Below are 13,341 nucleotides of genomic sequence, written 5' to 3'. Positions count from 1 at the left end.
TGGGCTGCAATTTTTCTATTAATGGTTAGATAGTGAATTGATTTTTCTAAGTATTCAAGTAAGTTAAAAAAAAATAATTCTCAAAAGTGTAGCATGCCTGTTATTTATTTATAGCTTAGCAATATGTTTATAAACATTGAATATGTTTATAAAACTTCAGCTAAATAGAACCAAAATAAATTACCCTTATCTCAGAATCAATTTAGAGCAGCAAACCCACAGAGGGTGGGGGGTAGGGATATTGTGAGGTCGATTAGGGAAATAAAACAATACGGAATAGATGAAAAGTAAACATGAAAGGTATATAATGTTAAGTTACATGAAGGATATTAATTGCTAGTGTCAGCAAAAGGTGAATAAGAAAATGAGTTTTCTTGTCCATCTGAAAAGTAACACCTACATTTTTCCGTGGCCAAAGATTATGTAATTAATCCCAGGTCATTAAAGTAATGATGCTTTAATTACAAAAGAGTTTGTAAGAAGATTTTACAAATAATAGATACAAGAGTACAGAAAATTTATTTCAATGGATTCTTCATTTAGCTTTATAGTTTCCAATGAAGTGCCACCAGGCTAATTTAAAGAAAGCTCTATTTTAAACAGGAAATAGAAATGAAAGGCATTTATTGATGGACAATTTAAATGAAAGGTTGGATGTCAAAGTCAGCTTGTGATTATCACAGAAACTTCAAATCATCCAATACAAACTTCAAATATTACTATCTGTTGTGGGGAATACAAATACACAGAGTTCTAATAGTCCTTGATTTGAAAAAAATCTGTAAGAAAACTGGTCCTTTAACAATAAATCAACAGTTAATGTACCTAAGAATCTTGATTTTTATTTGTTTCATGCTTGTAATGTATTTTGCTGCATTCCATTAGGGCAGAATGCCGCTGAACCCCAGAGTAGATTTAACACCAGAAGTACACTGATAAAGAGTATTCACTTTTCTTTTAATGCAAGGATTTGAAGTAGGATATCACTTAAATATATATTTAATCTTCCATTAGAAATGAAAGTGACCCCATGGTATCAGATCCAAACAGATGGTTTTTATTCAGATTCTATTCTTCTGATAAAGCATGGAAAAACATAACACATATAAAGTCACCACCCAATAAGATATCTCAAAATATATCTAGAGAGTTGTGGCCAAGGAGTAGTCATTTCCTCAGCACTTTCTGTTAAGTATTTTTTTAAGAAATAAAAAAGCAAAAGCAGAAGATTGTTGTTTCTTGATATATATTTTTATTCATGAGAGATTTTTGTCAGAAGTCAAGACCTACTTAAATATGTCCTAAATCCTATCTATTTTACAGTGCACTAAATATTGTTATTACCTATAAATACCATGGGACTCCTGTGCATAATGAATTCCAGTCCTCTTACAGAGTTGCATATGAAAATGTTATCAATGAGCTGGAGAATCTGGCATTAATAACTTTGTAACATTATAACAAATAGGTAGTCCTGATGTTCTGTTCTTTTTTTAATATATCAAATGTATTCCATTGCTTACATTATAGTAGCAGATTGAAAACATCTGCTCACTTGCCACTAGTCTACCCAGCAGCTGAATATCTCAGCTCATTTTCCATAGGCCTGCATGTACAAGGACTATAATCCAGCTGCTGAGGCTTGATGTGGGGCCAGATTAATGCTCAGGAGCCTTTGAAATGGACTAGTGCTTTCTTGACAAAGATTAGAACAATGAGAGACTTCATTTGTTTGTTCCCTTCTTCTCTTCTCCTCTTCACCACCCTTTCTAACCCAATTAATTTGCCTCCTTCAACCATCCCCTACCATCGTCTTTTTACAGCCCCATCACCTGTCATCATGATTAAGAAGGATCGGACATCCAGAAACAGCATCTCTTTGTCCTGGCAAGAACCTGAACACCCTAACGGGATCATACTGGACTACGAAGTCAAATACTATGAAAAGGTGGGGAGATTATGTGAATGGATTGTGTTGTGTGGGGGAAAAGGTTTCCTTCTCATGATCTGTGTTCTTGCAAAGACACCAGTGACATTGCTAGGAAGTGGTAGAACTGTTTAAAACTGGTCGTGTTCTACCTTTGACTGATAGGTAGAGGGGGATTCAGAAATCACTGTGTCAAATATCCCCCTTCTACAGCAGTAAACCACAGCAAAGATGTCACCACCAGATTTAAGCCAGCTGGGGCATTAGAAATGATAGTTATGTTCTTCCATATTGAGGCTCCTGTTTTACCAACTATTTTATGGTAATTACTTAATCTATTGATGAACTAGTCCTTAGTTCATTGCCTTAAGCATCATTCCTGACCTTCACATTCGCAGATAAGGACATTGAAATAATACAATAACAAAAATCACTGTAGTACTGAACTGATGGTGAAAAGCTTCTTGGACTTTGTACAGATTCAGAAGGTGAGAGTGGGTGGATAAGTTTGCCTCATATCATACAATTGTGGTTCAGTAATACAATTATAAAAAATAGGTACATGATTACAAATAGAACTTAGGCTGTGATATTTCATCACTCTGATTAGCATTTATTTCTCCCTGGTTATAAGTTTATGGTGAGGTTTGAAAGCAAGATGTCCTCAAACCCTATCATCAGACAGGGTGGTTTTATAGCTACTGACATGAATATAGCGTATTTGTGTCTCTGCTGAAGTTTGCTAAGTATTTTTAAAGGGAATTAAAAACTTTTTGTGCATTTTACAGCAGTTTATATTTATAGAACACTTTTGCATATATTATTCAATTATGAGATTTCTGATAATTCTATTTAAGTGGACAAATAGGCTCTTTCACAAATAAGAAACTTGAGAGTCAGTGGCATTATTTGAATTTCTCACACCTCACAGCTAATAACCATAAGGTCTGTTTTGAATCCTGGCAACCACGCCTTCTCATTTAATATGTTTTCCCCTGTATGACTTACCTCCCTCTACATGAGAATGGGTTATTAGAAAAATGAGAATTAGAGGTATGATCAATTGTACAAAAAGGTATAATGTATAAACATTCTTTTGCATTATGTAGTTATTCTCTTTAATGAAGTTAATGTATTTCACAAGTTTGATGCCCTTTTTTTTCATACTGCCCCCTGAAGGGAAAAGGAATGTCTCTTTCATTAAAAGAAAGTGAGTCCTAATAAACTTTATTGTGCCCAAATCATAGTATAAATGTTATCTCCTAGCTTTCAGTGATTCACTGTGTTAGTGTCAAATATTCACCTATCATGATTTTTATTTTTAAAAGTGGGCAGACAGACTGGGCAAATATAGGAATCTGTGTTTTATAGATGATGCAACAAAATAAAAAGAAACTAATGATATGCCTCATTTCAGACTGAATATCAGAACCAGGGAGAACCCATCCCTTAATCTATGGGGCTGATTCAAAAATACAATTAATATCTGTTTACGTCTTTCACAAACATAAAATTTTTCTGAACTTATTTTAAACACTGCCAACAAAGCACAGTGAACACCTTATTTTAAAACAATATTAACCAGTACAAGAAAAAATGTCTGAATCTATTCATTATTCCCTCAGCAACTTTAAATTTGATACATACATACATGTAATCTTATTTTTAATTAGTATTTATATACATATTTATGTCATAAATACATCTAAACTTATTCATACACACATATGTGTGTATATATGATGCTTGGAAATATTTGGAATGTTTCATCAGAACTTAACATGTACAAGGTCTAACTTTTCAGACTATTTAGTTCACTAATGATGATACACAGAGCCAAGTTCTGGATATATGCTCAATATATTTTTTTAAACAAATGAAATAACTATTTCTGTAAAACAAATAGACTTGACCCTCTTCATCATTTAATATACTAGTTCAGAGGCCATCTAATACATAACCAGCACCCTTAACTAAAAAGTATCTGTACTGTACATTTTTTCTGTAATGTTCTGTGCAATTTTGAGTGATGGTATATATACAAAGTTCTGTTACACACAAAGGCCTCAGCCCAGGTGCAGGGACATTTCATCATTGCTTGAAATCAGGTTACCCATAAAATTCTCAGTATATGTTAATGTGCAGTAGATGAAAAACACAATTTCATGTAAATACAGTTTTTGTAAACAAGGCTTGACACAAAAAGATTTTACAATTAATGTGTAGTGTGAGTCCTATGTGAATTTCTAGAGGAGATCCTTTTTGGGAAATATTTTTAGACATTGATCTGAAGATTTCTGCCTCTGCTAAAACACAGTGACTTAAACACAGTGCAAATATAGTTGATGCTGACAAAGTTATTAATGTAGAGCTACATAACTGGACCTTTATAAATTTAATATTTTACAGTTGACAGAAATATTTTCTGAGTATCACTAAGACATTTCTAATAAGTGTAATTCAAAAGGGTATTTTCCTCTTCAAAAGTTTATTCTTGGAATTAATTGTAGCTTCATTCAGCCTTGGCTATGAAGAGAACATATTTTCACTTACATATTCACTAATTTGTAAGAATAAAAACTGACTTTTCTTACTTTATGTGTATGAGACAATCGTTTTATCCAGTTTAGAAAATTCCATAAATATTTTTGGCTTGAAAAATGCTTTCATTGTATTCAGAAGGTGAAATGACTGTTCTTTTTTATCTGTCCTATGCCCTGTGTTAAAATCCAAGAGAAAATGGCTTTGAGTGGTTCACCTTTTTACCATTTGATAGCATTATGAAGATTCAATTTTAACATGATTTTTCTTACCTCAAAGCAGGAACAAGAGACAAGTTATACCATTCTGAGGGCAAGAGGCACGAATGTTACCATCAGTAGCCTCAAGCCTGACACTACATATGTATTCCAAATCCGAGCCCGAACCGCAGCTGGATATGGGACCAACAGTCGCAAGTTTGAATTCAACACTAGTCCAGACTGTATGTATTATTTCAATCGGCAAATGGGGGGTGGTGTTGTAAAGGTGTCTCACAATTACTTATGACTCTCTCTGAGCTGTAACTAAGTGTGGTACACTTGAAAGTGAATCGCTTGGATGTTAATCTGCATAGCACTGGGTCTGTGCGCTGGTATCTGTGATGTGTGCTTCTGCTTTCTTCTCTTTCACAGATCAAACATGTATGGTTTGCCTCTGGTCTTCTTTTGGCCATACATTGTTTTGAGGCACATTATTTAATATGATAACATACTTCCAGTACTTAATCCAGACATTGGTATCTAACAACTAGTATCTAATCCAGATATTCCAGTTTCATTGCATGATTCAGTGAACTACAAGAAACTTGCTTATCCTTGGGGATATAGTATTGTTTTAATGTTTAACACGTTTAAACTAGTATCACTTAGAGATTGAAGATTTTAAAGCTGAGTTGTTATTGTTCCTTTTACACTCACAACAATTGGGATAGTCCTGTGTATCTAATGCCAAATTTGGCTGGTCCAAATTGGCATTTTTCCTAATTATGTATTTTTTTCAAACCCATTTGCTTCATATTTAAAAAGCCCTTTTACTAAAATACAATTTTCAAAATACCGCATGTCTGTGGTACTAATATAAAATGAACACAAGTTTAAGATTTTATATAACTTAATAATGAGATTAGTAAAAGATGAAAACTGGTTTAAAGGAAAATTTGAAGAACCAACAGATACACATATACATCTACATGTGTGTGTGTGTGTGTGTGTGTGTGTGTGTGTGTGTGTGTGTGTGTGTAGACAATCAGAAATTCTTAAACAAATTTGTTAAGTTTCCCAAAACTGGTTAATTTCCTGTATGACAAAAAAAGATAATGATTGGAGTCATCTTTCCCACTGCACATAAACCAGTTATATCTCAAGTACATGCATCATTTTAATTATAGTAGGAAAAATCTTATCACTATTGGTTTTCTGAAATTCAAATTCACAGTTGTAAAACAACCTAGAAATACAATCAAAGATGAACACTATTTAGAAACAGATAATCCAGGGAGTCTGTCAATGTCCAGCATTCTGCTGAAAGCAAACTTGTGATTGTTACAATTTGCCATTTTTCCCTGGCATCTATATTTCCTACTTTCTAAATATTTTGCCTGTAATGTAAAATCAAAATATTAAAGGTGTGATATTCTATGCCCAAATTTCGTATCTAACAGAAACATTCAGCATTAACAAAAACCTATAAAAACTTTAATATAATAGCATAATTATTTTATGGCACACTTTTCGCCAGCCATTTAGAAATGCTGTTTATAACAAGCTTTAACCTTCCAGAAGGTATTAAGGATCTAGTGTTCCAGGAAATCATCGGCTCACAGCTGAAACATGATTATTCTTCTACTCAAAGGAGAGCTACTATCCTTAAAAATACAAATCTATTGTTGAAGATCTCTCCTAACTCCTCCTATGAACATGAAGAAATCATTCTCTATGACATTAGAAACAAAATGCTATAAAATACCATGGAAATTCATTATCAACAAGATTTAAAACACAAAATTTTATATGACACAATAACAAAATATAATTACAATTTAACATTAGTAGTTCTAAATCTTTTTATAATTTTTAAGCAGTGCAAGGAAACTTTCTGGTTTTGAAATTGCTATAGATTGATTTTTTTCAAACTTTTAAATGGTTATGAATTAAGAGCAACAAAATTTACATTTACTTTACCAGGAAACATCACACATCATGGAAACATAAAAAGCAAATATTTATTATATTCCCTGGTAAAAATTAGGCATGTTGAAGGGCAGAGGGTCAGATCACCATTAGATAAACATTTATTATGTTGATGCATATTTTGGAACATCAGTCTAATCTTTCATATTCTTAATCAACGTTTAACCCTATCTGATAAGTAAATTTTCAGCAATAACAACAAATTCCAAAATACTAATGTGATTCCAGATTTACAATAGATAATAGTGTGGTATTGTTGTGCATGAATATCTAATGAGACTTCATTTTCTGCACTTTAAGAAATACTCCATTTAAAAACTGCAGGGTCTAAGCATTTTTGACAAAAAAGTTTTATATTGCAATACTTGCCCTGATTATAGAGAGAGCAGATGAAAAGAGGATAAAAAGAAAAAAATAAACTTTTCAACATTCCCTTCACCATTTATAGAGACTGTGAGTTGCACAGGTTGATTTTTTAAAATATCTATTTACTCTTACTGCTTCCCCATAGAATTATTCCATACTTTAACTATAGATGAGAAAAAATGTATCTTTTGTCTTAGTGGGAAAAAGACAAAAATCAACTCTCATTCTATGTTGTTAAATCAAAAAGATACATTCATAAAAATTCTAAGTATTTAATAGCCTTATTTGTTATATAGTGATATTTGAAAGATATGAAAAGATTCGTGTTTGTATTTATTTAACAGTTTGTTATTTCTTCTAGCTTCTACTTTACAAAGTTGTATGAAAAGTTCCCATTCATAACACATATAAATATTTCTTAGTAAAGCATAATGTGCTTTTACCTAGAATTTAGAGAACATTTTGTGAACATGGTTTATAGTAAAGATATAGAGGCGCTGTGGAACACATATTTTCCTGAGTGCTCTAATGTCAGTATTTACTTTTATTATCGTCCTCATTTTACAGGTAGGGAAACTGAGTCATAGAGAGGCTACATAAGTTTTTCAAAGTCACACAGTTGGTAAATGATGAGTCTGATTTAGAACTCGTGTATATGTGATAGTGTATAAAACATCTTAATAAACAGTTCATTTGATCCTGTTCTGTAAGCTATTTAGGTACTGTTATTTCCTTTTGCAGATGGTCTCAGATACAGATTTTAAGTTTTTTCTGAGGTTGCATGTCTGGTAAGTGATGTCAGTGAGCCTGGAGTCTCCAGATTTTGGAGTAGTGATCCAGTGGTGCCACTGCACATTTTAAAAAAAAGAAAAGATATTATGTTAAGTCCACAGAAAGCACAGAATGGAGGGTATAGAAGAAACATGACTTTCCTAGAGTAAAGGCAACATCCAGCCAAATCAAGAAGTGGGAACAGTATGAAATAGTGTGGCATGTTTGAGAAAACTGGTAATCCAACTGTCTGGGACCCCCACTGGGCAGAAACCACATCCAGGGTGTGTGCTTTGTGCTCAGGAACAGCAGGTGCAATAGAGACGTTAAGGAAAGGACTTCAGAGCCAACTGACATTTATTAGGATTTCCTTGACAAGCCAATTCAATTCTCAAGGTCTCAATTTCCCAATCTGGAAGTTGGATAAAATCAGTGTGAATAATTCAGTAGGGGTTTTATGCTGATAAAATTATTTAGTATTTGTAGAGTACCTAAAATATTACCTGGTGTAGTAGGTGCTGTGTATGTGTGTGTGTGTGTGTGTGTATGTGTATGTGTTCTGTGTCTTGTGTTTAAATAAATAATACATGATTTGAACATCCAAGGAATTTCAAAAGCAAAATAAGGTGAAATAAAACTGGGTTTTGGAATTGGAAGATTCTATTGGGTATTACTAGTCAAGATTAGCCCCAGTGTCAATTCAGTCAGCGCTCCTGAATGCTTTATACCTCCTTTGCTGTTTTTAATGTCATTTGTTATGAGTGGGTGTGCAGTAACTTTAATCTCTTGGAACTTCTGATTGGAGAACATTAAGGCAGCCTGACAAAGGTAGAGCAGAACCCTCATATAGAAAACTTTCATGCTGAAATTAAATATTCATATATATAACTTTGCAGGCTATAGAGTACTTCTGCTAGTTTTTCACCAGTTTTTAAATTATTTTTCATAATAAAGTTATAGAACATTTATAAAGCACTTACCATGTGCTTGTCACTGTTCTGTTTTACTAGTATTAACTCATTTAAACCTTTCAACAATCATATTATGTCACATAGTGAGTAAGTACAACCCAGGCATTCTGGTTCATGAGAACTTTAGGGACAGGATATGGGGTCGACTGCAATGGGGGGGTGACTAAAATTTACTAGAGAATCCAGAACCTGCTGTTAGAAGTTAGAAGTTATTACAGTATACAAAATGAAAGGCCTGAGATGATGTTATTATTATATGTTTATGGAGCATTACTGAATCACTAGGCTAATTATTTTACAAATTATGCATGGATTTATAGACAATGGATAAGGATGTATCAGTTCGGGTCTTCTGGGAAGCAGATATTTAGGTGAATTAGAGTTTATAGGAGGAAATACAAGTAAAGGATGAAAGTGGGGGAGCAGAAGTCGGTGAGCAGGCCCTCAAACTGAGACGTAGGTCCGCCATCTGTGAAGAGATGGAGGGGGAGAAGGGTCGAGGAGAGCCTCAGACAGTAGCGCAGCTCTGAGGGGCTCGCCACGCCGATGGGGAGTCCCCGAGGGAGGATTGCCCTTCAGGGAGTCCTTCATTGGGCAGCAACAGCCCTGCTCCAGTACCCTTGCCATGTTTAGCCCTTGAGGAGAGTGAGGCCTGTGCACGAAGGCTGAGATGGATCCTGAAAGGCAGGGCAGCTGGAGGCTGTCTGCCCACTGCAGGTCTGTTCTCAGGGGCACTGGAGCAGGAACTCCCATGACTGCCACAGTGGTGTAAACAACAGTTTGCTGGTGGTAAAGAATAAAGTGCTTGCAACAGTTTATATTATGTGTATGCCATCCTGCCACACTCCGTGCTCTTTTTTCAGATGCTTAGAAAAGTTCTAACAGCCTGTCTGCCATGTTTCTTTGTTGGCATCATTTAACTCTTCTTAAAACTGCACGATTTTAGAGAAAACTTTTCAAACTTTGATTTTCATCAGGCTGAAGTTGTGACGTTGGCTTTTGGAGAGGTGATAAAATTCAAATTACCAAACTCTCTCTTCTTTTGATACATCACTCACTCATTTGTCCAATCAGCATTTACTGCAAGGGTAGCATGTATTAACATATGAGCATATGATAGGGGTTGTCCCGGGAACTGTGTATATTTTAGAAAGTCTAGAGCTTAGGATGCTTACGGAGTTTATTAGCAGAAGAGACTGGGGATTTAGGCAGGAACAGATTTTAAATGGCTTTACGTGCTCTGCTACAGAATTTGCATTTTATCCTGAAAGTGACGGAGAGCCCTGCAGAACTTGTGTGCATGAGAATGACATGACCAAATCTGTGGTTTAGAAGGAACACTCTGGTGACTGTGTGAACAGTAGGAAAGATGTATAGAGACCAAGCAGGAATTTCTGATTGTACTGCAGAAGAGAAATGCAGACATCAACTAAGATAGTTAAAAGAATTTGGTGATTAATTGGATGTAAAATGATCAGGAGAGGGAGAGGACAAGGCAACTTCGTATTTATGGTCCACATCCTTGCTACTCCTGATGCACTCTTCAGCCAGCAGGAGCACTGGAGCTCATACGAAATGCAGTCTCATTTCCACTCCAGACTGACTGAATCAGAAACTGCCTTTTCCCAAAGATCCCCATGGGGTTTGCATGAACATTTATGTTAGAGGAGCACTGGTCTAGGTCAAGAGCTAGTAAGGAGCTTGATAATCAATATTTTAGGCTTTGTATACATACAACCACTATTGCCTCTGCTCAATGGGGCTATTGAAGCATGGACACACCCAAATTATAGTACATGAATGAATGTGGCTGTGTTCCAATACAGTTTTCATTATGAACACCAAAACTGAATTTTATATGATTTTCACATGTCACAAAGCCTTTTTCCTTCCACTTCTTAAAACAAATAAAATCATTCTAAGCTCCTGAGCCATACAGAAACTGATGGCAGGCTGGATTTGGCTATGGGCCATTTTTGCCCCCTTGTCTGGGTGAGTGAATGAGTGATGGGCCATTTACAAGGTAGGGACAGTTTGTCAGTGGTATGTGTTAAGGTCCATAGGATAGGTGTTATAAAACCTTGTAAATAAATAAAGATACTGGGGGGCAAGCAAGCTTAACTAGAAAGCTTTTATAATTTTATTCTAGGAAATCTGTCCTGTTTTCTCTGTTCCTTCTGATAACTTCTGGTTCATCCAATGGACTTCTTGTCCAAGAGAATAAAGAAGACCAGCCCAGCTTATTTCACACAATAGACATTCAAGTAGTATTTGACTGATGCTATTGAAACAGAGTATTTAATCTTATTACTTAGATATTTCAAACAAAATTATACAAAACGTCTATTTTTTTTTACACTAACTGAAGAATTTTACCTTGTAGTAGACAGTAAGTCATATTTCAGGTAAAATCAGAATAAATATGCCTCAATCTATCAGCTTTTCCATGTAGATGGTAGTTACAGTCTGTTAATGCCTGGTCTTTTCGTGTTTTTCTCTCCGACCTCACAGCTTTCTCCATCTCCGGTGAAAACAGCCAGGTGGTAATGATCGCCATTTCAGCGGCAGTAGCAATTATTCTCCTCACAGTCGTCACCTACGTTTTGATTGGGAGGTGAGGCCGCGGCCCGTTTTATGGCTTACTTTCATTATTACTTTGCTTGTTCCCCTCTGTTGCTGCTGAAATCTGAAAAGGGTGGTCAATATAGTCATTTTAACAAGTAAGAATGTCTCCACGTGGATTCTAGCTCTTTTTTCCCACCCTTTCTTTTGTTTCCCCATCTTTAGTTTTGATTTTCTTTTGGCCATTAAAATTCCCACCCCACTCTCCAACACACAGCACGTCTTCTCTCTTTGACCTCACTCCTAGTTTTTGCTTTCTTTTGTCCAATTATCTCCTCACTCTTCAAATACATCCCAGATTTCCCTGACTCTTTCTCACCCAGAACACTGGTAACACTGCACAGCACTCATCGCTGACAATGGAGACTGGTCCCCTTCATTCATTCTAACAGCAGTTGTTAAAAAAATACTATAAACACTTTCTAAGGCCATTATAAAAACTGAACTGAAGGGGTCTGCACAGTGGGGAAGCAGCTCTACATATCTCCTCATTAGGCAGCTTTCCAAAGTCCCCAGAGAAAGAGGCTTTCTATAGAGGATTTAGAAAATATGAAGTCATTAAACTTTCACTAAAGCATTTAATTGTTGGAGAAAAATGCTTTACTTTTTGTGCTTTGCACATTCTAAGCCTAGGTAATTGTTTTAAGTGTATTTTCTTTCTGTGTCCTCTTCCCTTGATTTTCCTCTAGGTTCTGTGGCTATAACAAGTCAAAACATGGTGCAGATGAAAAAAGACTTCATTTTGGAAATGGACATTGTAAGTTTTGAAACTGTTTTTGGTGCTTTAGCTCTTACCATTTTAGTTTTAGCAGCTATTGACTTATAACTAGATAACTTTTCTCTAATAAATAGAATTCAAAAGTAGTTTTATGGAAAAATCAAGCAAATTAAATTGATTTTAAGCAAGGAAGGAAATTCATGGCTCTGCATTAACTAATTTTTACATGACCACATTTCAGCATCCTTATGCTACAGTGAGGGTAGCTGTGGCTTATATCCAAATAATGCATGTCACAGGGAGTATGTACTTTAGTCGTTCTGCATAGCTGAAAGGCAAAGCGTATCTTCTGTTCCCTTATTACTAGTCCTTTGCTAAATCTAAATAGGAACCTTTTCCCTTTCCTAACTGCCAAGTAAATATAAACAACTTCTGTTTATGTGAAATGCCTTACTCCATTTTGTCAACCAACCAGGAGAAAGCTTTTAGAATAAACTGTTTATTTTGGAGTTACCTGATATCCAACTGGTAGGAAAGCCAGCACTTTCCCCCCATGTTTTAATATCAACCAACTCAGCCTCTTTTTAATATTTTCTAAAAGAAATATTCTTTAGGAAACAAAGTGTTTATGTCTAATAAAAAGACTCACTTTTTTCTTCTGGTAAAACAAATCATCCTGGCTTTTCTGCTTTTCCAAATTATGGTTCAGTGTATGTGGCAATTACTAATCACTGACCTTAAAAGGAAGAGTATGTTTTCATGGAAATTAGCACAGACTCTACTCATGCTTATATGCTCTTATAGCTAATGAAGTCTTTTAAGCATTATTTCTCTGGCTTTCACTATTACCTTCTATTATTTTCAATTCAGTGTGATTTTTTTGTGTCAGTCATTGGTTTTGTATCTAAAAATTATAGCATTAGTTGTAACTCAAGTAAGAAATTGATTACCTGTTGGTAACATTCAGGAGGCATGCAGTAACTTGGAAAAAAAAAGAATGTCTTCCAAAAATGTTAACTGATGTGGGATGAACCCAGGGCCAGAGATCGTCATTTGCTGTGTCCATCTCATTGCAGTCATTACAGAATAATTCACAAAACAGCCAAAGTACTACCTTCTCAATATCAACATCTCATCATTAGTGAGGCTACCAACTCCAAAGTCTTAAAAGAGTGCATGAACAAATTACAAGATACTTGTCCAACTTTTTTTTTATGGTCCCACTAAACACTGATT

The 13,341-nt window shown here is 35.1% G+C and overlaps 1 protein-coding gene across 5 annotated transcripts in view; it reads left to right on the top strand.

Moving 5' to 3' along the window:
- EPHA3 (EPH receptor A3) overlaps positions 1 to 13,341 on the top strand; it is a 371,224-nt gene that overhangs the window by 298,389 nt on the left and 59,494 nt on the right. For 3 of the 5 annotated variants that reach the window (XM_037001725.2, XM_037001722.2, XM_037001726.2), the window contains 4 exons: positions 1,824 to 1,948; positions 4,748 to 4,910; positions 11,277 to 11,379; positions 12,077 to 12,144. In XM_037001725.2, coding sequence (XP_036857620.1) covers positions 1,824 to 1,948; positions 4,748 to 4,910; positions 11,277 to 11,379; positions 12,077 to 12,144 — 459 coding nt within the window. The remainder of the gene's footprint in view (positions 1 to 1,823; positions 1,949 to 4,747; positions 4,911 to 11,276; positions 11,380 to 12,076; positions 12,145 to 13,341) is intronic. The other 2 variants (XM_073231799.1, XM_037001723.2) reach the window with 1 other exon arrangement.

The sequence above is a fragment of the Manis javanica genome, chromosome 3 (genome assembly GCF_040802235.1).
Source record: "Manis javanica isolate MJ-LG chromosome 3, MJ_LKY, whole genome shotgun sequence".
In the NCBI taxonomy this organism is placed as follows: domain Eukaryota; kingdom Metazoa; phylum Chordata; class Mammalia; order Pholidota; family Manidae; genus Manis; species Manis javanica.
The sequence above is the reverse complement of the archived record's forward strand: the minus strand, read 5'-3'. Positions and strand labels throughout refer to the sequence as shown.